The following is a 24,488-nucleotide window of genomic DNA, read 5'->3' on the forward strand; positions in this document are numbered from 1 at the left end:
TAACAATTCACTTCCTGTTACTTCTTGCTTTCTCTCTTACCCCTTTGAGAAATCTAATAGCCAAACTTTGGCAAAAATTTTCTGATCATACATGTTGGGGGAGAAAAAACTCCTTTCAAAGCACTATCAGTCTGCGGCTAAAGCATAAGCTCTGGCTCTCGACATGAGGAGTTTACCATCTAGCTGGTGGGTAGTGACTTGAGTGCTTCTTAGAACCATTGATGGTTTATAAATCACCAGTGCATTCTATGCTTTTTGTGGATAAAAAGTGACACAGTTGCAGATTGAACTAAGAAACAATGTAGCTAAGTACTGTTAGGGGTGCAGAGTGTAAGGGAAATGGGGATAGAGATAGAGGGTCAATTGCTGAAGGCTTTCTTAGAGGAACTTTAAGCAGAGGGAAGTCATGCTAGAGAGATGAGACCAGGCACCACTGTTTGCAAACCACTTAGAACAATGCCTGGCCCATACCAAAAATGAGATGTGTTTATTAAATAAAAATGCCCGACATATTTTTATGCAATCAGAATTTTATTTTTTTGTTTACACATGATTATAAAAATATAGAAAAAGGCTTAATTCATGAGGTTGCTATGGGTTGCTCTTTCTCAAAAGTGCTCACGTGAATAGCATAAGAGCACTTATTTGTGAGATATTTGTACACTACATACTAACTCTAGAAATAACATGTTCAGGAGATTCCAACCCTGGGGATCACATGGATCCAATCAGATCATCTGCGCGAAGAGACCAATCTTCGGAAATATCAAGAAAGTGAGATGGCTGCAGAGGTCGGGCCTCCTGAGCCTCTGCTTGGTGACAGGGGACCTGGGTATGCTCTTCTTCATTGAAGACACAAGGTGGACAATCGCAGTTGGGCCTTTGGCTGGGCTGTGACGAGGCGAATACCTCAGAGCATTTCTCATCCTTCTGGGCTGTGGCCCTGCTCTTGCTGGCTACTCTCATGAAACCCCAGGGCTTGGTGAGCCATGGGGACTTTTTGGGGGCAGCACATGACACTGGGATCACAAATCTAGATGGCGTGCCCTTGGAAGAGTAATGTATCTCAGTGCTGTAGATAATCGTGTCTGGAGAGACAGCTTTGACCCTGATGCCACATTGAGTAACACGGTAGACGAACTGGTAGGCATGTGGCTGAACATGGTTTGGGGGGCAACCCAGACCCATGTGTAGCTCATTAAAGTGTACACAGACATCGTTGTTTAGCATGAAGGGGTGCACTGTGACCATGAACCAATCTATGGAGCATAGCACAGTCATTGGACTTTGTCCTGAACAGGCTGAAAACGCGGAGGTGAGGAGGACCATCACTCCTATGAACTCAAACACTTTCATCCCTGCAGCCAATCAGATAATGAACCACAGGAAACAGGAAGCCGTCCAGTGAGGATTTCTAGAGCACATAAAAACACAAGAGGCAAATCATCTTATTTTCTATGAAAGTTCAAACATGATCTATTTTTTAAGCAAAAGGCTGTCCCTAAAGCATTAAGAAGAGGAAAACATTCATTTGAGAGAGAACTGAATTTGAATTTCATTGTTGGAACTCACGTGCTTATGGACAATTACAATGGCTTTTAAAAGTGACTTTCCCATGCTGTTCTAGTATAAAACATATATCCCAAATATGCGGAACAACAGTTTACACTGATCAGCACTGGCATCCTTTTGTGTTTAACCTCAAGACGAACCCAAAACGGAACGGTTTTTGTCTCAAACATTGAATAAAGAGATAGGAGATAGCGTTTAATTCAAGATGGCAATACTTGCCTCTTTATGGGCCTCAATGTCCTCCCATAGACCATACTAATGAACCCTTCCCTATTGCTTTTTTGTTGTGGTTAGCAACAAATCTGATCAAATAAAAACATAAGGAATTGTGGTTTATTCCTAACAACCAAATGTTGAAATTTTGCCGAGTGGCACTTAAAATGATCAAACAAATGCTTCATAAACTCTGGCAGCAGCATCATAAGTCATTATGACCAATAGATTCCCTGGTATATTCTTTGGAACACCTTGTAAAATAGTGACATTGCAGAAACATAAAAACATTTTTTTTTTTTTTTTTTTTGGACAGAGTGTTGTTTTGTCAGCGGACGCCAGGCTGGAGTGTAGTGGTGCGATCTCGGCTCACTGCAACCTCCGCCTCCCGGGTTCAAGCAATTCTCCTGCCTCAGCCTCCCGAGTAGCTGGGACTATAGGCACACACCACCATGCCCATCTAATTTTTGTATGGGGTTTCACCATGTTGGCTAGGTTGTTCTCAATCTCTTGACCTCGTGATCTGCCCGCCTCGGTCTCCCAAAGTGCTGAGATTATAGGCGTGAGCCACCGTGCCTGGCCAACATGCTGGTTTTAAATTTTACATTTTTCAATGCATATTACACATGAAAACTACTGTAAAAATCTTATATTAAAGAAAGGGGCTTGGTTGTAGCAGCTCATTCCTGTAATCCCAGTACTCTAGGAGGCTGGGGTGGGAGGACTGCTTGAGCCCAGGAGTTCAAGACCAGCCCCGGGAACATAGTGAGAGCCTGTCTCTATAAAACAATACAAAAAACTAGTCGAGCATGGTGGCGAACATCTGTAGTCTGAGCTACCCAGGAGGCTGAGGTAGGAGGATTGCTTGAGCCTGGGAGGTTGAGGCTTATAGTGAGCCAAGACTGAGCCACTGCACTCCAGCCTGGGCAACGGAGAAAAACTTTGCCTCAAATTAAAAAAAAAAAAAAAAAAAAAAAGGAAGAAAGGGAGGACTGTTTGTACTTTACACACCAATTGACAAGATATCTCCTTAAATCTTTGCTTTACATACTTTTACTTTTTCTAGCTTTTTATTGTTTTCTTTTTCAATAGGAAGCTCTGTGGCCACTTCCTAGTCCTGTTGCTTTTAGCTGTCAAAGAGTGGCAGGCAGACCAGCGAGGAGAAAAAGCGGTGCTAGGAATAAATATCTAAAACATGTTCTCAGAAGGAGGTAAGAGATGAAGAAAGAAGACAGCAAGAGCAACATCATCCAATGTTTTCCAACTCAACTTTCATTTTACAAGTGAAAATGACATAAGTCACAGAAAGTGCCTACAGTTTGGAAGGAAATGTACATGCATGTAGGAATTCACTTTTGCTCCCTGCTGAGAGAAGTAACCCCTACATACATTCATTCTTTGACTAATATTTGTTGAATGCCTACTATGTGCATAGCAATGGGCCAAAACGTGTCCCAAGACATTTCTTTTCTCTCTTTTTACCGAGTTGCAAAAATGCAGCTCTTTCTCTTCCCTTGATAGTGACAAATTTGCTGCATTCTTTAATGGAAACCATGGCATAGGAGCCCACTAGAAAAGTGCACTGGCCTGGATGAGATGTTTTGTTTCTGATTGGTACAGACTGGTCTCACTATCTTTCACTCTGCCATTAATGATTCCTCATTCTCTCAGAGGTGCTGGGGATGTAAAAGAGAAACCCCCAAAGATCTGCCAGGCTCCTTCCTTTCCTCTTTGTTCCTTCTGAAATGTCTGTCCAGGGACCAGTTTTTGGGGTTTTGTTTTTCACAAAGCAAAAAACAGAAGCAGCAGGAACAAACAAAAACTTACCTCCTTTCTCTCTCCCCACCCCCCAGCACCAAAACAACAACAACAACAACAAAAACCCAAAACAAACAAAAAGGAAACAATGATAACAACACAAGTAAATTCTGATGTGAGCTGGTCCTGGAGGACTCGACAGTCAAGCAAAGCAACCACCTGCTCTGGAACACTGCACCACATTTGCTGAGGTGCCTTTTGGCAGCTGAGATAATCAGCCCATCACTACTGCCTGCACTACTGCCTTGGTCTGAAGACCACCTTGTCCTAAATGTGCTTTACGTGGGTTTTGTCTCCCTTCCTGTCTCCCTTCCTGCCTCTCTTTCTCTGTCTTCTTTCCTTCTTTCTTTAACATCATCCCACAACCTGGGCCTAATTGCCTGAATGAAAACCTCCTTAAGTAATTCTGGACTAGGCCAACGAAAGAACAATTTTGACTGAAACCCCAAAACTAACACCCAAGTTTAAGGCTACTCTTTTCCGGGGAGCTAAGCCATCCATTTCCTCTCCCTCCTTCAAGCATCTTTCCTGTACTCCTCCTCCTTTCTCCCCATAGATAATCCAAATATAATCATAAAATGTCTAGAATTTCTGAGAAATGAGACTGTTGCCCCTCAAGCAATCATTATAGACTACCTCACTTCCCACCCCCGCACATTCACTTCTTGAATTATGTTGCATTGAATCAATCTCAAAGGAAGGAGTTCAATAACGTCATGGAGTTTAGGGGTTCATTTAGTACAAGCCTCCAAATGTGAACACGGCAGAATGTTTCCTCTGATTTTTATAAAGCCAAGAACAGCTCACCATGTGATAGAGAAATAAATGAAGATGACTATGCGTGAGACAGGATACCCTTGAGCTCAGATAAAACTGAAAGAGGAGGTCACTGAGACCCAGGTCTAAGGTTGCTCATCTCTAAGGGGACAGAAAGAGATTAGGGGGAGAGCAGAATGTACTTTCTAATGAGCTTGTGAATGCCTAGCTCACTGGCACACTTTGGGACTTTCTCTTCCTGCTGAGTACAGATCCTCAAAGCGAGGCAGCCTCCCTTCTGCTACCTGCAATTACTAGGGAAGGGTAGAGCAGTGTATGCAGGGTGTGCCCACGTGTGTGTGTGTGTGTGTGTGTGTGTGATGGGGGATGATTATTTTAATTCTTTTTTTTTTTTTTTTTTGAGACAGAGTCTCGCTCTGTCACCCAGGCTGCAGTGCAGTGGCATGACCTTAGCTCACTGCAACCTCCACCTCCTGACTTCAAGCGATTCTCCTGCTTCAGCCTCCTGAGTATCTGGGATTACAGGTGCATGCCACCACACCAGGCCAATTGTTTTATTTTTAGTAGAGACAGGGTTTCGCCATGTTGGCCAGGCTGCTTTCGAACTCCTGACCTCATGATCCACCCGCCTCGGCCTCCCAAAGTGCTGGGATGACAGGCGTTAGCCACCGCTCCCGGCGGGGATAGTTACAAGTCATTCACAACAGAGTTCATCAGCTGGCTTTTCTAACACCTTGCTGAGATGTGCTGGAAGAATGGGATCCTGAACAAGAGAGGGAGAAAGTGGGCTGTAGTTATTGGAGGAAGAGCGAAAAGAAGGCTGAGGGCCTAGAGATGGGAAGGAGGTGCCAGAAGAGAGGGCAGTGTGGGGGTGCCCAGCTGAAGGTATTTTTAACCATCGTTCAGGCATGCACAGTATCCCAGGAGCTTAGGGCAGAATTCTATTTAAAGTCTTCAGAACTCTTTAGAGCTGAGGTGGAGTTGGGGACCGGGGAAGAAATAAATGCAAAGAAGGGAGCACTCATTTTGGGACTACTGTACAGCTTCTTGGGGAGCCCTCTAGGCTGAGAAAGAAAGCAGGTCTCAAGGTTTGTATTACTATAGCCGCATTTTGACTTGATTGCAAATTAGCCTTGCAACATGCCTGAAGCAATGAGCTTAGATGCATTTGTATAGCCAAGTAGGGCTCAGCTGTTAGTACACAGCGTCCTGAACTAAGCTATAGAGAGGTCAGGCAAACCCAGAGCTGCTAATAACACCTGGATGCAAAATGTTTGCTTTCCTTGAAGCTACAGAGTACAAGTAGCTTTCTGTTTTTTCTAAATGGAGTTTCCCACTGGCTCCTTTAACAGTTTTCCTCTTTCTCCTTTTTTCAAGAACTCCCTGATAAGCCTTAACAAGTTCTTTACATTAAAAAATCACAACAAGTTTCATTTTGGGAATATAAACTACATTTCCTTTCTTCTCCCATAATCAAATCTGCTCTTTTAATTAAGTTCAGAAAAATTCCAGTGTTTATGTTTGAGAGATATCTACATCAGTCACTGACAATGGTACAATCTGATTAGCAAAGCCCGACTGAGATCTTATAGTACTTGTAAAACCAAGACAGCCTTTTTCTTCTTATAGGCAGGAAGAGAATGGATTGGCTCAAACAAACAAAAAAAAGGAAAGAGGAAGAAGGGCTGCCACGTAACTCTCCATCGTTAATTTTTTTATGCTGAAAATGCTGCTTATAAAGTTCAGCGTTGTTCTGTTTTAAAATTGACAAAAACTGTATGTATTTATGGGATACAGTGTTCCATATATATACATGTAACAATGATCTATGTATATACATTGTGGAATGATTATTTTAGATCAAGCTGGTTAACATGTCCATCGCCTTACTTAAAGAAGTAGAGAGTAGAGTGATGGTTGGTGGGGTGGCGTGGATGGGATAAAGGGAGATCCTGGTCAAAAAGTGAAAGTTTCAGTTAGACAGGAGGAATAAGTTCTAGTGATCTATTGCACAGCATGGTGACTTCAGCTAATAATAATGCATATTTCAAAATTGCTAAGAGGGTAAATTTTAAATGTTCTTACCATGAGCTCTATTTCTTAATGTTTTATAATAAAGAGACTGAATATTGGGCTAAGCACAAAGCATTTTTAATCTCAGGACCCCCAAAAAATCCTTATCAAAAAAGACAAAAGCAGAAGTTCAAATTAGTTTTGTGACGTTACAGAGTGAATTGAGAAGTGTAAGAGAAATCGCTTTCAGAGCAGACAGGATTTTTGCCTCCCCATCTCCTCTGATGTCGTTAGAGACACGTATGAACTCTTTGCATGAAGAATGGGAAGGGGAATTAGCTAAACATTTCCACATCTGGTTTTGGAACGGTTTGGAAAAAGAACTCACTCCATAGGCTCCTGGAAGCTTTTTGGGTCGACAGCTATTTATTTTTAAAATTCAGTATACTCGTGACAGCATAGCTATCATTTGTATATTGTTTTCCCAGAAACTTGTTGTCAAAACAAAAGGAAACAGAGGGGAAAAGGAAACTCCAAAGCAGCATGCAATTATCTCAGGGAAATGTAACTGTCAGGGCTTTGATTTGCAACAAAGTTTGTTCACTCTCTTGCAGCTGATTTAAAGAAAAATGAATCTGAGTCAGAATAAAGATTCTTTTACAAGACAAGAACGAAAAAAAGGAATCCTAACACTTTGTGGACGCTTTAGTTTAAACATTCAAGCAGTCACATTCTGACTTCTCTCAAGGTTTGAGAGCCTTTTAAAATAGACATTCTTTTTAAAGCCCAGTTTTAAGGAATTAGTTGGTTCACTGCTCTCAAAGAAAGTGACAATTGTGATTAATACTAATGATGTTGAAAGTACATTAAAGTGAGTTAGAAAATTAAATAACTGCATTTGTAGAATTTACATTAATTTTAAAGACGCTGAGATCGGTTCAGTTTTCCAGCCTCGTGAAGCACAGTGTTAAAGTAACCACACATTATTCATCATTTTGTGTAGAAGAAGAATTATGAACTGCTAATGCTTAACAATGTCCATTTTCTCAGCAGAGAAAAACACCTGACCGAACCCTAAAAAAAGTCTTCATTAAAATTAAACTAAAAAGCAGCCATTACATTTGTTTTCTCATTCTAAAAGTAAGTGCAGAAAAATTGAGTGTTGTCAAAAGGAAAAAAGAAGGAAACACACTTCTCAACCCCCAAATAGCCATTGTTACGTTTTTGGTTTATATATTTCTAATTTGGGGGGAAAATATATGTCCACATATATGATTCAGTTATCTCGGGGGAAAAAAGAGTCAAGGTTTTTTGAAAGCTGTTTTTAATTTTTGACATTGAATTTTAAAGCAATCAAAGCATTATTTTTGTTTGGGCCATCTGGTTTTGTTCTTATAATCTGTTAAGCTATCAAGCATAGTTTAAATGTCATGGTTCATCTCATACACAAATAAAGGTTGCGAAATAAATAAGACTCCAAGCTCCTTGTAAGAGAGAAATTTCTGCTGGGTCACAAATTGGTTACTAAAAGGTGAGTAGTCCAATGTGAAATCAAACCATAATAAGGCTATACACAACAAGGGTAAACCATGCCCTGACTGAACATAAATATTCCTAAATAAATACAGAAAGCCATACTTTAGAGGAAATTGCAAAGATCAGATCATGAGAGCTCCTCCCCTTTTGTGAAGAGAAGCTGAGTTGGTTGAATTTTAAACTTGAACAAAGAAATGTGTTTCATAATTTCCATGAAGTATGAGGGACATCCCAAATATATGCCCCTAATTCAGTTTATGTTTTAATTTAATAATTTATTTGAATTTGATTTTTTTCAGAAAACTACACCCTTTGCCACAAAACCCCAGAGTCCCTTCTCATTTTAAAAGACAAGGCAGGTTTGTGTCTCTGCAGACCTCTCAATCCCATGGCAGCCACGGCCACATTTTTAACCCATTAGTAGTCTCTGGGAGTCTGCCAAAACCAGATAAAGGCCCATTTGCCTGAGATGATCTGAAATCATCAGAAGGCAGAGGATTGAATCAGATGTTCCTTCAAGGGCTTCACCACCTCTTTGATACACCTGTGTCAATAAATGAGGGCTCTAGCTGGCTTCCAAAAATGGTCAGGCACATTCCTGTCTCCCTTTCAAAATTGGGATTTTTAGGTACAGTTTTTCTTAAAGCGAGGTGCATGCATATGGCCCCTTAAGTATGGCTTAAATCCAAAATAAACCACAGTTGACTTTATAGGCTACTTGACTGATTTTTCACTGACTTGACCCAAATGCATCTTTCCAAAACCCAAAGCTACCTTGTGTATGCCCCACCCAGAATGTGGTCACTTGGTGCATGTGTATATGCCCTGACTGAGGCCATTCACCATCCTTTGGCTCCTGAGAGGTAGAAAAGGTTTTAGAAAAGGCTCCTTTGATAGGAAGGCTGTTGGTCATTGTTAGCGAGCCTACAATTTGGGGCATGCATGCATATTGGAGTAGGTAAAGATGTATTGCTCTGTGATCAGGACATTGTAGGAAGAGAAAAAACCTTTACCTTTTTTTCTCTCAGTCTCTCTCTCTCTCTTTCTCTCTCTCTCTCTCTCTCTCTCACACACACACACACACACACACACATACACACGTATGTGATGGACAGATAGACACACACATACTGAGGAGAAGAAAATTCCCAAATCTGTTTCCTGCTATTGCCCTGATCCCTACTATTTCACCTCATTCCTTAATTATTGTGCTGTAAATTCCTTTAAAAATGGAGTCTTGGTCTAATATGGTATCTGGTACACAGTAAGTAATCAGTAAATTTTTTTTTCTTTTTTTTTTTTTAGATGAAGTCTCACCCTGTTGCCCAGGCTGGAGTGCAGTGGCACGATCTTGGCTCACTGCAACCACCTCCTCCCATGGTCAGGCAATTCTCCTGCCTCAGCCTCCTGAGTAGCTGGGATTACAGGCGTGTGCCACCACGCCCAGCTAATTTTTGTATTTTTAGTAAAGATGAGGTTTCACCATGTTGGTCAGGCTGGTCTTGAACTCCTTACCTTGTGATCCACTTGCCTTGGCCTCCCAAAGTGCTGGGATTACAGGCGTGAGCCACCAAGCCTGGCCAGTAAATATTTTTTAAATGAAAGAATGAAGAAATTAATGAATGACCACCAGAAATCACCATCTGCCCCTGTGCCTCCTTGTCTAACCCCTTCCCCCACTCCTCCTCCAGTCTCCCAGTTGAAGGCCTGGGGTAGCAGTAGAGCCTTTCTATAACAGAGAGTACAGAGTCCTAAAAAGGGTCCTGGCCTGTCCACTTGCACACCTGCTTACCTTCTAGGCTCACTGATGCCAAGGGCTCTATATCTGTCCCACCCAACAGTACCCACTGCCCTTTCAGTTAGCTCTTAGCCAGTGACCCCAAGTGTAGCCAGCACTTCTTGTACCCCTTTCCCTCCATCCCTAAGTCATCCTCTGGAAAGAAGACAATATGGAACTCTCCCCTAGTCTGGCCTTTACGTGGGAGGAAAGAAGAAATTATCAAGCCATACGTAGACCAAGTCCAGGCCATTGAGAGAGAGCATAATCAGAAGTGGGAGCCTCAGGTCGATGAGGTACCGAAGACCAGTGGGGTGCCTAGAAAGGGCTTGCTGGAGTCCCCAGGTTTACCCAGGCAAATGGACTTAGCCCCTGAGGTTGTCCAAGGATTCCCTTAGCCAGAAAAAAACCCTAAATCACAGGCTGGATATCTGTTCGTCCTGAGAGCAGAGCTACACATCTACTTCCAGTTCCAGTTCCAAGCATAGACGCGGAAATCAGAAAACGCCTCAGAGGTTCCAGGGAAATCAGAGGCCAGATGGGTGAATTCTCCCCTACCCCAAGTTGACCGTTGGCTCCCTTTGAGCTGGGCTTTTCACATATCACTGTACGCTTCTCTCATCTGGACTTTTTATATAACAAAGATGTGACTTTGGGTGTGATAGCTCCTTATCCTAGCAATATCAAAAAACAGAACATTTTTTTTTAATTAGCTGGATGTGGTGGTGCGCACCTGTAGTCCCAGCTATTTGAGAGGCTGAGACAGGAGGATCACTTGAGCCCAGAGAGACTCTGTCAGGAAAATAAATAAATAAATAAATAAAAACAGCAAGAACAAAGTGTTGCCTTGAGGCTTGACATCTTTTTCCTGGAATTAGTTACTTGGTTAAAAAAAAGCAATTGGTTAAATTTGTGTTCATCATTTTCATATTATAATATATAATATTTTAAAATATAGCATATATAATGTTAAAAATTAATATAAAAGGCTCATCTATTATAGCTAATAATATATATACATATGATATTAATATAATACTTTTATATTAACAACAAAAAGGAAGTTTCCCCCCACTGGTAATCTATCTTGCCTTAACAAAGAATGAAGGACCTTTTTGTGAAACTTTTTTCTAGGACTGAGACTTGAGTTTACATCACTGGACTACAAACGTTTAAGAATACATATGTATGTATTCTATATCTAGATAGCTAATATTCTATATATAGATATATACATCTCTATATCTATATCTATTCTATGTCTATATATTCTATATTGCTAGATAATTACATAATATACACATATATGTATAAAATTGTGTCCTCCTAAAAAGATATATTGAAGTCTTAATCCCCAGTACCTCAAAATGTGACTTTATTTGGAAATATACTCTTTACAGAGATAATCAAGTTAAAATGAAATCATTATGGTGAGCTCCAATCCAGTATGACGTGTCTTTACAAAAGGGGAAAATGTGGACACAGAGACAGACACACACAGAGGGAGGACAATGTGAGACATGGAGGAAGAAGGCGGCCATGTGCGTCACTCCAGTGATGCACCTACAACCCCAGGAACGCCAAGGATTGTCGGCAAATACCAGAACCAGAAGAGGCTTCCCTAGAGCTATCAGATAATATGGCCACGCTGACACCTTGATTTTGAACTTCCGGCTTCTAGAACTGTGAGACCATACATGTTTTGTTGTTTTAAGCTACCCAGTTTGTGTACAGCAGCCCTAGCAAGCTAACAACTTTATCTTCCCAACAAATGGAACAGACACATGTGCCTCCTTTCTGAGATAGGAGCCTGCAACTTTTAATGTTCTGACTCTGTGTTTTGCTACAACCTTAAATTTCATTTAGAATTAAAAATCTGATGAGGCAACAAGGAATACAGACAAAAACTTAGAAAGGAGCCAGTTAAAATTGGTGTTGGTGCTGATATTTGATGCCTACAGGAGAAACTGAATTAGAATTGTAGTGCAATATCAGGGAGATGTTCGTAACTCTACAAGTTGTCCAAAAATGGATGGAGAAACCTGGAGTGAAACTAAGATCTCTTTGTTCCCTGTAGGCATTCAGTTAGAAGCTGGCTGGCCACTTGTTGGGGTTACTGGAGAGGGAGATCCTGTCCTACGTCGGAGGCTAGATTAGATGGTCTTTGGCTGGGCACAGTGGCTCACGCCTGTAATCCCAGCACTTTAGGAGGCAGAGGCAGGCAGATCACCTGAGGTCAGGAGTTTGAGACCAGCCGGGCCAACATGATGAAACCCCATCTCTGCTAAAAATACAAAAATTAGCTGGGCGTTGTGGCACATGGCTGTAGTCTCAGCTACTTGGGAGCTGAGGCAGGAGAATGGCAGAGGTTGCAGTGAGCTGAGATTGTGCCATGGCACTCCAGCCTGGGCGACAGAGAGAGACTCCACCTCAAAAAAAAAAAAGATGGTCTTTAAAGTTCTATCACAGAATGTCCTGTTTGTGTGTATGTGTGTGTGTAGCGGATAGATTAGCATATGTATTATGAACACATGCATGCATGAGAACACACCACACACATATATACGTCATGCACATATGCAGAGGTTATTTATGTAGGTCTTCTCTTGAAAGTCTTACAATGTCATTGATGCCTGAAGCCTTTAATTCTGATATACAGAAGACTATATAACACTTCCTAACAGGGACCTGACCTCTCAGCCAGGTTATTGTTGTGACTGGATATGACTGTCTACCGGTGGCAATTACAAGGGGAAGGTGGAAGGGGAAAAGGGAGGGCAGATCATGATATAGAGGAAAATACTCAGAATGATTCTAAGTATTAGTTATTAAGAATAAAACCTCAGAATAGGGCTTACTGCCTAGCTCTAAAGCCTGGGGCTGGGGTAGTGGAAATGGTCTTTCTTCTTTCTGCTTTTTTTTTTTTTTTTTTTTTTTTTTTAGATAGGGGCTTGCTTTTTGCCTGGGCTGGAGTGTAGTGGTGCAATCATAGCTCATTGCAGCCTCATCTCCTGTGCTCAAGTGATCCTCCTGCCTCATCCTCCTGAGTAGCTGGGATCACAGGCATGCCTGGCTACTTTTTTTTTTTTTCTTTTTTTTTTTTGAAGAAATGGTCTTTCTAAGCAGCATGGTCTCTGGAAGCCAGAACTGGGGGTTTATGTGATGTCTGTCTTTGGGGAACTTGCAGGAGAGCTGATCCAGAGAGAGAACAGGAGGGAGTTTTCTGCTGGGGTGGGGCTGGGAAAATCTCTAGACAAAAGATATCCAAATTAAATCAAATTTCTTGCACCGAATTGAAAAGGTTGGGGCTCTGATCATTGGAACTGCAGTCTATGAAGGCCCTGTCACAGTTATAGGGCAAATGTTCAAAAGTAGAAATGTTTTCTATTTCACCTTGAAAGGAGTAGTAGTGATGACTTTAAAATATATATATTTATGCTTCTTTGCAATGTCTTAAGTGATTACAGAATCCAAGGGTCCTAAAAAGCCAGTTTAAACATGTATGGGTTACAGATGGCAACAAATTAACTTTTGCTTTAATATGGATATCTTTTGTCTAGAGATTCCCCAGCCCCAGCCCAATAGAGTGCACTCCCTCCTGGTTTCCCTCTTGACACTTGTAGCTCTCCTGTAAGGGCCCCGAAGACAGCATCACATGTTAAAACTATAAAAACAGGGGCCCCAGAAGGGTAGAGAGCCTTGGCCAAGATCAAGGTTGGATAAGTCAATTGGGGCCTCAGGCCCTTCCACCAGCCTGCCTGGCTTCTCTGCCTTACAACTCAGAGAAAAATGGTCAGACATTATAATGAGTTTAATCACCGTGAAAGGAAAGGTAAGTCCCGAGGTGGCTTGGCTTCTGGACCATGGCTCTAAAACACTCGGGTGATTCTGCCTCAGTGTCTGATGGCTGAGTTATTTAGGAGAGGGGACACAACTTTCAAACTGAGCAAACCCAAACACAGAAGGGCTCTGGGAGCAATTTCCCGCATAGGACTGGGGGAAGCTGAGAGAAGCTCTAAGGGTGGCAGTGAGAGATAGGGACAAAACTTTCTTGAAAACGACAAGAGAAAGAATGGAGTGTTCTCAGGCTTTCACACAAGACTTGTATCACAGGCTGGAGAGGGCAAACCAAGATAGACCCCAGCTGAGCAGGTGGTTTGTGCTTTCCCGGAAAGCTGAGGCCTCTAGAACTTAGGAGAGTGAGGGCAGATGCTCATCCCTAGGAAGACACCCACGTCCAAGAAAAGCAGATAATTCCTGTATTCCAAGAGTTTTGTGAACTTCTTTATGAAACTGCCCTGCTTCCAACAAACAGAGCTATTTCTTAGGCCAAGCTACCAGTTCTAAAATCCACTGCACTGCATTTATGCTGGGTATAAAGAGATATAGACAGGCTGCTGAATTTCTCACGTGGCTACCTTCTGCCAACTGGAGCACCTTTGGGAGTAGAAGAACAGAAAGAGGTTCACGATACACAGGCCGCTGGAATTTTTTGAAAATTGGATATTTTATCTTGCACAAAGATAAACCTCTTTTCTCTGCACCCTCAAAAATAATCCCACTTTTTAAAGCTTTCTTTTTACACCTAAGTGAGGAGAACAAAGGCAGAAACTGAGTCCATCTACTAGACAAAGCCTTTCATCAGAAGCAGCTGCTTAAGTGTAGCAACTGAGATTCCTGCAGAAGGAAGAAAGGAAGGAACACAAGAAAGAAGGAAATGGATATTTATTGAGACACTGTGTTACTGTGCTGAGGGCTGTACGTGCGGTATCTCACTTAACCCTCAGGGTAACTCTGTGTGGAATTCTTATTAGCTTCCTTTTATGGAAGAAGAATTGAGGATCAGAAAGGTTAGGAAATTCGCTAAAGACACAAAGGTTATCCAGGATGAGAAGCTTCTATAGCTGTCTGTTTATGCCACTGCCAAGAAAGTAAACACAGGGAAGGTTTTTCAAAACACAGGACACAAAAGAATGGCATCGGTTGTTTATGGGTATCAGAGTCTAGGGTGGTGGGGAGGTGGGGAAGTTAATAGCTTTTCAAGCAGGGGAAATTGAGAAAAATAGAAGCAATAAATGGGAGACAGAAATCCAAGGGCATTTAGAGTAGATAAGTCGGGACCACTGTTTCTATTTTATCACTCTCTATATTTTAGACTTCTTGACAGCAAGCAGTCATTCCTTATTTCAATGTAACACATTTATTCTGTGGGCTCCGTGCATGCCCAGAACACAATGAACCTCGGGACACACCGTATATTCAGGCCTTCTCAATCTGTTTTGACGAGGGAAATGTGTATGGCTTCTGTACAAAGCCACCAAATATGGCAACCCCAAACTAAGAAGAATGGCCTGTAGGCTCACCCCATAAATCTTCCTGAATGGAAAAAGGGTACCACACATTCTCAAACTCTTGCATTTGTTACGGAAATGGAGAATCATATATTCCTGATTCCACTCTGAAGACAGGGATTGTGTGTCTTTCTGATCTCATCATGTCTTTAAAAAGAATGGGCTTCTCTTACCAAGCCTGAATGTTTGTGACACTCCGGACTTGGATGTCAGGGCTTGGATGGGAGGGAGGGAGAGAGCACAGACGGTTGAATGACTGAGTCAGTGGGCAATGTCTCATTAGTGCCATGTTGAAAACAACCAGAGCTAAGCAGCCCTAGTTCCCTGTTTTCACAAACATTTTAGTTTGTAAAAACTGAACAAAGAGTGGGGGGAACTTACTGAGTTTGAAGAAAGCAGCAGGGTGGAAGCACCCTTCGTTCCTGATTAAAACCACTAGCTTGAGTTGCTGAAGAAAGGAATTGAGTGTATTTCCCCCTCATGATACCATCTGGTGGTCTCAGACTCTTTTTTTTTCGAGACGGAGTCTCGCATTGTCATGCTGGCTGGAGTGCAATGGCACGATCTCAGCTCACTGCAACCTCCACCTCCTGGGTTCAAGTGATTCTCCTGCCTCAGCCCCCGAGTAGCTGGGATTATAGGCACCCACCACTGCACCCGACTAGTATTTGTATTTTTAGTGGAGACAGCGTTTCACCATGTTGGCCAGGGTGGTCTCAAACTCCTGACCTCAAGTGATCCACCTGCCTCGGCCTCCCAAAGTGCTGGGATTACAGGCGTGAGCCACCGCGCCCAGCACTGCTTTCTCAGACTCTTTATGAAGAATCCTATATTGTTCGAGCTATGAACTGGCTTATAATAAGAGCTGAACAACTGCAGCACCCACCTGTTAGAAATCAAGACTGGGGTATTAAAACCAGAAGTGCTGGCCTATTAGAACGGCCTGACCATTTTGTGTGGAAGGCAAAGCTCGCCTAAACCCATGGATTAGCATGTTCACATTGGGACAGTAACTGAAGCAGGTGCTCATTCTATGGGTTCTTTGGAATCATTTTTCTGAATACCGAGAGGTAGAAACTGAAATAGAATAAGTTCTCAGAGGGCACAACTCCAAACAGGGAGTGGGGAGGGAAGTGAGGCATTCCTTATTCTTTGCTTCGTTGGAAAATGGAAAAAGAAAGTCTGGCACAAAATGGCAGCTGCCCTGGCTCATTTGGCGGCTCTGTTACGAAACTAGGGGGCAAAAGCTGACTAAAGAAGGTCATGTTTATCTAGGGATATGGTAATTGAAACACACCCTCACTCGTGATCTAAGTTTAAATCCCAAGCCTCTAAATAAGCAATATTTTCAAAAGGGCCGCCTTATCATTATTTATAAAATAGTCTGATTTTCAAGGAGGAGTACTTCTCTTTTAAGTCTCTCCTTTAGAGATTTTGTTTGTGGGAGATTATAGACCTTGGGGAGGATTTTTTTTAAAAAAATAAGTTTTAAAGTCACCATAGTGTTTGTCAATAAAATAAGATAAAATAAATACCAGATAAAATAAATACCAAGTGATTATTTTTAAGTACAAGGGCTTATGGTTTTGCATTGTCTTCTTAAAATTCTGTGAATCTAGAAGGGTGACTGAAAACTTGGTATTAGTAGTATTCTTGTTCTGATTTCCCTATATGGACACATCCTTGAAACTTCCAGATCTGCCTCACTGGATATTGGTGATCAGAAGTGATTTGGGTAAGGAGAAAAGGCAAGGTTATGGAGGAGACAATGACTTAGCTCACTCATGGGACAGAAATGAATGCAATGTATTTGGACAGACTTATAGGGACAGAAGAATGGTGAGAAGAAAGTCTAGGGAAAGAATTTTGGAAGCAATGAGGTCCTAGAGGATTTGAGGCAGGATAGTCTAGTAGTTGAGTGGCTTTGACGTACTAAGAGAGACTTGGAATAAGACAGTGCTGTCTTAAACTTTGGGCATTACTTTCTAAGTATTATTTTCCTCATTTGTAAATGAGGAAAAGAATAATAACAATAACACTGCATATTTAGGGTCACTATGATTATTAAGTGACTCCATGAGTGTAAAACTATTTAGTTCCTAACATGCAAGTGCTCACTAAGAATTATTAAAATGATTATTGTTTAATATAGAAATTAGACTAAACCAAGCATGAAAACAGGGTTCATAGCACCTTTTAGAAGCTCCTAATCTTTCTCTTTTTTTTAAAATGTCTGGACTTTTGATGTAATGAATAGGATGGTTCTTCTTTTTTTTTTTTTTTATTTTAATGTTTTGTAGAGACAGGATCTTGATATATTGCCCAGGCTGGACTCGAACTCCTGGCCTCAAGCAATGCTTCGGCCTCAGCCTCCCAAAGCATGGAATCACAGGCATGAGCCACTACGCCTGGCTATTTTATTTATTTATTTATTTATTGCTTACGTCTAAACCACATCTGAGTTATTATTATTTTTTTTAATGCCCAGGGAATTGGAGATATACAGACCTAAGCTTGAATTGAGGCTCTGTCACTTCCTAGCTGTGTGACTTTGGGTAAGTCTCTTCCTTGTCCTGGCCTCAGTTGCCTCGTATAAAACAGGGACAGTTATAATAGCAACCTCAACGGGATTGGAGGAGTGAATGAGGTCTGAAAAACTGCACGTACAGGGCCTGGCACAGAGCAAGTGTCCAATCAATGGGAGCTATAGAATAGGCTCAGGCAGACAGCCTGGCTGCAGGGCTCTTTCCGCCCCTACCTCCCTCCACCCCCTGGTTAGTCCCAACTAGAGTCCCATCAATCTGCCACTCTCCTCAGGGGTTGCTGGAAATTCCTGGCACAGATGTCTCTTACAGAGACCAGTTTTGGATATTCCTCCATCCACCCCTGTTACCACTGAATTATGGGGAGAGAGAGAGAAGGAGAGAAGACCCATTGAGAGGGAGAGGAGAAAACAAACGACTTCTGTATACTACTACCCTGGCTAGCCCAGGTTCATGCCTGAAATAGGTGTTCGGTAAATACTTGAGGAATGTATGTACAAGTGAATGAAAAAAAAAAAAAAAAAAAAGCTGCAGGCAGGCATCCGGGCAGGAAGAGAAAGAAATCCGAGTCATGGCAAACTTTTCCTGACTGTGCCTCCATGACATCTGTCTATCTCAGGGGCCTCCCCTGGCTATGGCTTCACTCAATAACTCCAATTCGCTCCTTCCTTTTGCATAGATCACGTGCAACACCCTACACGCTCCCTTCAGGAGATCCAGATAGAAGCTTGGGGGCTCACCACTTTGGGTTCAGAGAACCTGAATTGCTTTGCTGTGGGCGGAAATATTGATCTTAGACAGCTCAGCAAGGGGTATCCAGATATAACCCCACCCATCATTCTGAGATTCCCTTCTTGTGCTGAGACCAAGAAATAGGGTGCCAGACAACAGAATCCACCAGTCCACTTCCATTTTCCACGTAACACATGTGAGCAATATGACTACGAGGTTTTGCCCTGAAGGATTTGCAAGTGAGTCAAGACACCTGTGCACACAGGTGGATAAACATGAGCATTGAACGTGCACATTGACCATCCAAGGGACTGACACTGAGCATTATGCTTTTTATGGGTAACATTTAAAAACCCTTATGTGTAAGGGTTTCTCGGTGCCCTTCATAAGCTCAAGTTCTGTTCCAACATTTGTTTCAAGTAAGATTTCCTTCCATAAAAATACCACTTAAGGACACACATGCAGAATATGCATTTGGCTTTTCCTGGGTGTTAAATGTTTTATTTGATGTGCTGATTTTGTTACTACATCACTGGAAAATTAATTCACAATGAATTGCCTGTGTGACAGCCTCTCACCACAGAATCAATAGCGATTTGAATCTTGAATCCTGGATTCTTTAGCTCTTGCTCCCTGTGAACTCTTAGCCTCAGTTTCACACCTGATCTCCTATTCCCCACAAATTCTGCAACTGACACATAAACACAGGCAAAACGTCTTTCTCCCCAAATAAATAAAAACAAGGAATCAGAAAAACAGGGCAGGGATTCCACCTTTCATGATGCCACTTAAATTTTTTTAAATATTTTAAAAACCATTAAGCCAGCTCTTGCTAACACATGTAACTCCTTGATTAGTTCCACATTCACATCATCGCTGCCTTTATTTGGTTCTGGGGTCTGACTTAGCAAGCTTTTGTTTTTACCTCATTCCACATGCGATGAGAGTGAGGGATATCTGTGAGTTGCTCTTTATTGTTAAAGTTTAAAAAAAAATAGTGAAGACCACAGCTGACTTCCAAAGTGGGCAACTCCAGCTCATGGGTTAATGAATGAGCCCCAGGGAGTGTGTTTGTGATGTTCTGAGGTGGGGACCCTGAGGTGGGGGTAATTTTGGCCCAATGGCAGCTGGTTAGGCAGCTGGTAGAGAGCAGCTGCAGGAAGGGGACTACTTCTATGGGGGTAGTATTTAAAGTTGGACTTCTGTACAGGACTGCTCAAGTTAAGCTTCCCCTGGATGGAATTCTCCCCCTTGGGATAGGTTACCAGCTTATGCTTTGACATCAGATGTACAAGGAGTTGGGGGAGGGAACTAGGGGTGAAAAGAAGGACCCCTGCCTACTTCCTGAATCACAGCATTATTGGGGAGAAGTTGGGACCCAAATGTGGCCATTGCCATGTGCCCTCCTTTCCCTCAATATGGTGTTTTGATGGAACTTCGCGTTTGAGAATGTACCACCAACAGGGCTCTCATTTAAAATGTAAAATGTCCTTTCATAACTGTTGGAAAGGAGGTCTGTATACATAGAGAGCATCTAGGATTTGCCCATTTCTGTGAAAAAAAAATTCTTCCTGACTGTAAATCCTGTGCTCTGTAAATAATTTTTGGGTCCAAGAAGACCAACAACTTGCATTTTCCTACCCACTGCCTGCAGCGAGGGGAGGGGAAAGGGCATCTGGAGGGAGGAGACAGCAAATGGATCCAAACACACATATTTATTTAGTAAACAAACTCATCATCTCCTCAATTTTAAAATTCACTGTGAGCAAATACAAGCACAGACTTCATTTGAAAAAAAAAAAAAAAAAGTACAACGTTCCCCTTAAAGAGATTTGGTAATTGCAGGAAGGAGAGAGCAACATTCCACCCAGGTGCTCAGTACAGCACACCTGTGAGTTTGGAAACAAAGTCTCAGCTGTTAAACCTGAGGGGCTGTGAAGCCGCCTTTGGATTAGGCTGTGGAAGGAAGAGTGCTAGGGGAAGGACGCAGAGGGCAGCTAAACCTTTCTTTCCAGGGGACCCCAAGGTCATCTTGCCACCTCCTCCCTCTCCTCCTTCTCTTCCTTCTCCTCACAAATAAATATATATGTGTGTGTGTGTGTGTATATATATATATATATATATATATATGTTGAGATGGAGTCTCGCTCTGTCGTCCAGGCTGGAGTGCAATGGCATGATCTTGACTCACTGCAGCCTCTGCTTCCCAGGTTCAAGCAATTCTCCTGCATTAGCCTCCCGAGTAGCTGGGACTACAGATGCGCACTACCACGCACAGCTAATTTTTGTATTGTTTTTGGTAGAGATTTTGCTATGTTAGCCAGATTGGTCTCTAACTCCTGACCTCAAGTGATCTGCCCACTTCAGCCTCCCAAAGTGCTGGGGTTACAGGCATCAGCCACCGCGCCCCGCCCTCATTAACATTTATGGAGCACTAACAACATGCCAGGCACTGCATTTAGGCCTTTGTGAGCCTTGCTTCATGTAGGCTTCACAGTGTTCTGAGGTGGGCACTGTTATTACTCCCACATGAGAGAGGAGGAAACTGAGGCCCAGAGTGTTTGGATGACTTGCTCACGCAGGTCACATCCTAGTAAGTGACCAGGAGTCAAGGCCAGGCTGAGCTCACTCCACAGCTGGTTCCCTCCCCATAGAAGCCAGACATTTCCTTAAGCCTCCCCTTATGGGCTGGGTGTGGTGGCTGGGGCCCGTAATCCCAGCACTTTGTGAAGCCGAGGAGGAAGGATAGATCACTTGAGCCCAGGAGTTTGAGACCCCTGTCTTTACAAAAAAAATTAAAAATTATCTGGGCATGGTTGTTGGCACCTATAATCCCAGCTACTTGGGAGGCTGAGGTGGGAGGATCACTTGAGCCAGTGAGCTATTGTTTTTCCCATTCCCCTCAGGCCAAGGCATCAGAGTGAGACCTTGTTTTTAAAAAAAAAAAAAAAAGCCTCCACTTCTGGACCCTGTTAAGCTGCAGATTGCTCTAGGGAGTCGAGCCCTTTAAATCCCTCCGTTCTCCAGAACAACTTCATGAAGAGAGGGCCCAGGTACATCACAAAATGTTGAGTGGGAGAGGTGGCACCAGTATGATGCTTCCCAATGTTCCTTTTGCTCTCACTTCATTCAAGTGCTATTCATGGTGGCCTCTGCCGTGGCTCTTGGGCATCTTCAGGTTGTTTACAGGACCCAGTAGCTTTCAATGAGGCAGGCAGTGCGGGGAGGGGCTGCCTCCCTTCGTAACCTCCAAACCATAAAAAAGGGCACATTTCATGCAGAATAAAACAACTGTCAACATATTTCTTATTTTTATGAACTGGTACAATTTTAACCCCACTTGAAAAATGTGATTGACCCTAGAAAAAAACCAATTTATAAGGTTCTGGTATTTGTATTCTTTCTCAGAACATTTTGAAGGTTTATTTACAAAGAGTCTGCATATAGGAAATGTTATTAAAAACACCCTTGAATAGATTTTCCTTGACTACGATTTGATTAGCTTACCCTCTCTTTAGGGGGAAAGCTAGCGATTTTCTAGCTGTTTTGATGAAAAATACTCTCATCTTCAAACTCAGTAATCTCGGTAATATCTGAATACCTTCCCTGAAGGGACTGGGTGGAGGAGGCGTGGGGAACTTATTTGGCCTGTCGCAAAATCATGGTACACTGAGAAGAAAAGGCAAGCTTATGTGTGAAAGGCTAAACAGGTTGGATTTGTCCCTGAAATGTTCCGGCTTTGGGCTTGTTCCCCTTGCTCCTCCAGTTTCTCCCACTGGTGGAATCTCTATTTCCTAACTGGTTGGAAGGGAAGGCTGTGATGTGAGTGACAGGAAATGGGAAACCTGGAGAAGCCCGGAAGAGCACTGGGGTCCTAAGGTCAAAGTCTAAAGCGCAGCCTCCTCTCAAATCCTTTGTGCTTGCTCAACGTGTTCCCTTAGGGGAAATAGTATAGGGGATGGAAATAATCATTTTTAGCTTGGATAGCAAATGGTTCCTTCCACCCCTGGGCTCTACTGGATGGTTGCAAGGGATATTTGGCGGGTGGAAAGAAACCCCTCCAATGATGGATACATGAGTACTGATGTCTACAATTTCATGTGCAGAAGATTCAGAGCTTGGGATTCTGTATCTCAAAGAACGTACAATGGGGTGGGCGAGGTGACTCATGCCCATAATCCCAGCACTTTGGGAGGCCAAAGGAGGGGGACAGATCACTTGGGGTCAGGAGTTCAAGACCAGCCTGGCCAACATGGTGAAACCCCATCTTTACAAAAAAAAAAAAAATCAGCTGGGTGTGGTGGGGCACCTGTAATCGAAGCTATAATGTTTGCAATAGCAGAGGAGTGAGGAGTGGAGATCTTTGTGCAAAAAATTTTGGCACTCAAGATAATACCCTTGAGGTCCATCCAAGTTATTGCCCATTCTTTTTTACTGTAGCACAGTCTGTTTAACTCTTCACCTATCAAAGGACATTTTGGTTGTTTCTAGTTTTTTGCTATTACAAATAAAGCTGCTGTAAATGTACGAGAATTTGTGTGGACGTAAGTTTTCATGTCTCTGGGATAAATGCCTAGGAGTGTGATTGCTGGGTCCTATGGTAATTGCATGTTTAGTTTTATATGAAACTGAGAGTTTTCCACAGTGGCTGCAGCATTTCACATTCCCACCAGCAATGTCTGAGAGATCCAGTTTCTCTACATTCTTACCAACATTTGGTATTGTCACTGTTTTTTATTTCAGCTGTTCTAATAGGTATGTAGTGAAATCTCATTGAAGTATTAATTTGCATTTCCCTAATGATTAATGATGGTGAACATATTTTCATGGCTTACAGTCCATGTTTCCTCTCTGGTGAAACATATCTTTATGTCCTTTGCCCATTTGCTAATTGGATTTTGTTCTACTGTTGATTTTTTTGAAGTTCTTAATGTATTCCAGATATGTGTCATTTGTCAGATGTATGGTTTGCAAATATTTTCTCCCATTATATTATATAACTTGTCTTTTCATCTTCTTTCACGAGTAAACATTTCGTATTTTGGTCAGGTCCAATTTATTGATTTTTTTCCTTTCATAGATTGTGCTTTTGGTATTAAGTCTAAGAACTTTTTGCCTAAGCCCTAGATCCCAAACATTTTCTACTGTTTATTTAAACATTTAAAAATAGTTTTTACGTTTAACTCCATCCTCCATTTTCAGATAATTTTTGTATAACGTATGAGTCTTAGATTGAGGTTTCTGATGGTTAATTTTGTGTGTCAACTTGGCTAGGCCACAGTAACCAGACATTTGATGAAACATCTCTGAATGTTGCTGTGAGGATATTCTTTTTTAGAGGAGATTAACATGTAAATCAGTAGACTTCGAGTAGATTACCTTCCATAATGGGGGTGGGCGTTATCCAATCAGTTGAAGGCCTTAAGCAAAAGACTGACCTCCCCAGGAGGATGGAATTCTGTCAGCGGGCGGACTGCCTTTGAACTCAAGTTGCAACATTAACTCTTCCCTGAGTCTCCAGCCTGCTGGCCTACCACGCAAATTTTGGACTTGCCGGCTTCCACAATTCCATGAGCCAATTCCTTAATCAATCAATCAATCAATCAATCTCTCCCTCTCTGTCTCTTTTTCTCTCTCTAAATACGCCGCCACCACCGCCCCACACACATCCTATTGGTTCTTCTTCTCTGGAGAACCCTGGTTCTTTTTTCCCGACTGGATGTGCAAGTTTCTCCATCATCATTTGTTTAAAAGGCTATCTTTTCTCCATTGAATTGCATGTGTATCTTTTAAAAAGTCAGTTGGTCATACTTCTATGGGTCTATTTCTGGGTTCTGGTCTGTTCTATTGATTTATGTGTCTATCCTTCTACCAATACCACACAGTCTTGATTACTGTAGATATATAACAGGGTCAACTGATTCCTCCCACTTTATTCTTCTTTTTCAAACTTGCTTTAGCTATTTGGGTTCCTTTGACTTTCTGTATAAATTTGACATAAAATTATACAAAAGTCTAGTTGCTGTTTTGATAGGAATTATGTTAAACATGTATATCAATTTAGAAATTATTGACGCCTTTATGCATAATCTTTAAAATGGATTTAAAGCATTTAAAGTACATAGTATGTTTCTCCATTTAGTTAGATATTTGATT

General features: G+C 42.1%; 1 protein-coding gene across 5 annotated transcripts in view; it reads right to left on the reverse strand.

The window, feature by feature from the left end:
* Positions 1-510: 510 nt before the first annotated feature.
* The window catches only part of PLAC1 (placenta enriched 1), a 193,536-nt gene continuing 169,558 nt past the window's right edge, over positions 511-24,488 (reverse strand). For all 5 annotated transcript variants that reach the window (XM_032260250.1, XM_032260251.1, XM_032260249.1 and 2 more), the window contains one exon: positions 511-1,414. In XM_032260250.1, coding sequence (XP_032116141.1) covers positions 715-1,356 — 642 coding nt within the window. In that variant the 5' untranslated portion in view covers positions 1,357-1,414 and the 3' untranslated portion in view covers positions 511-714. The remainder of the gene's footprint in view (positions 1,415-24,488) is intronic.

Source organism: Sapajus apella, unplaced genomic scaffold (assembly GCF_009761245.1).
Source record: "Sapajus apella isolate SASKATOON/1434 unplaced genomic scaffold, GSC_monkey_1.0 scaffold115, whole genome shotgun sequence".
Classification (NCBI taxonomy): Eukaryota; Metazoa; Chordata; class Mammalia; order Primates; family Cebidae; genus Sapajus; species Sapajus apella.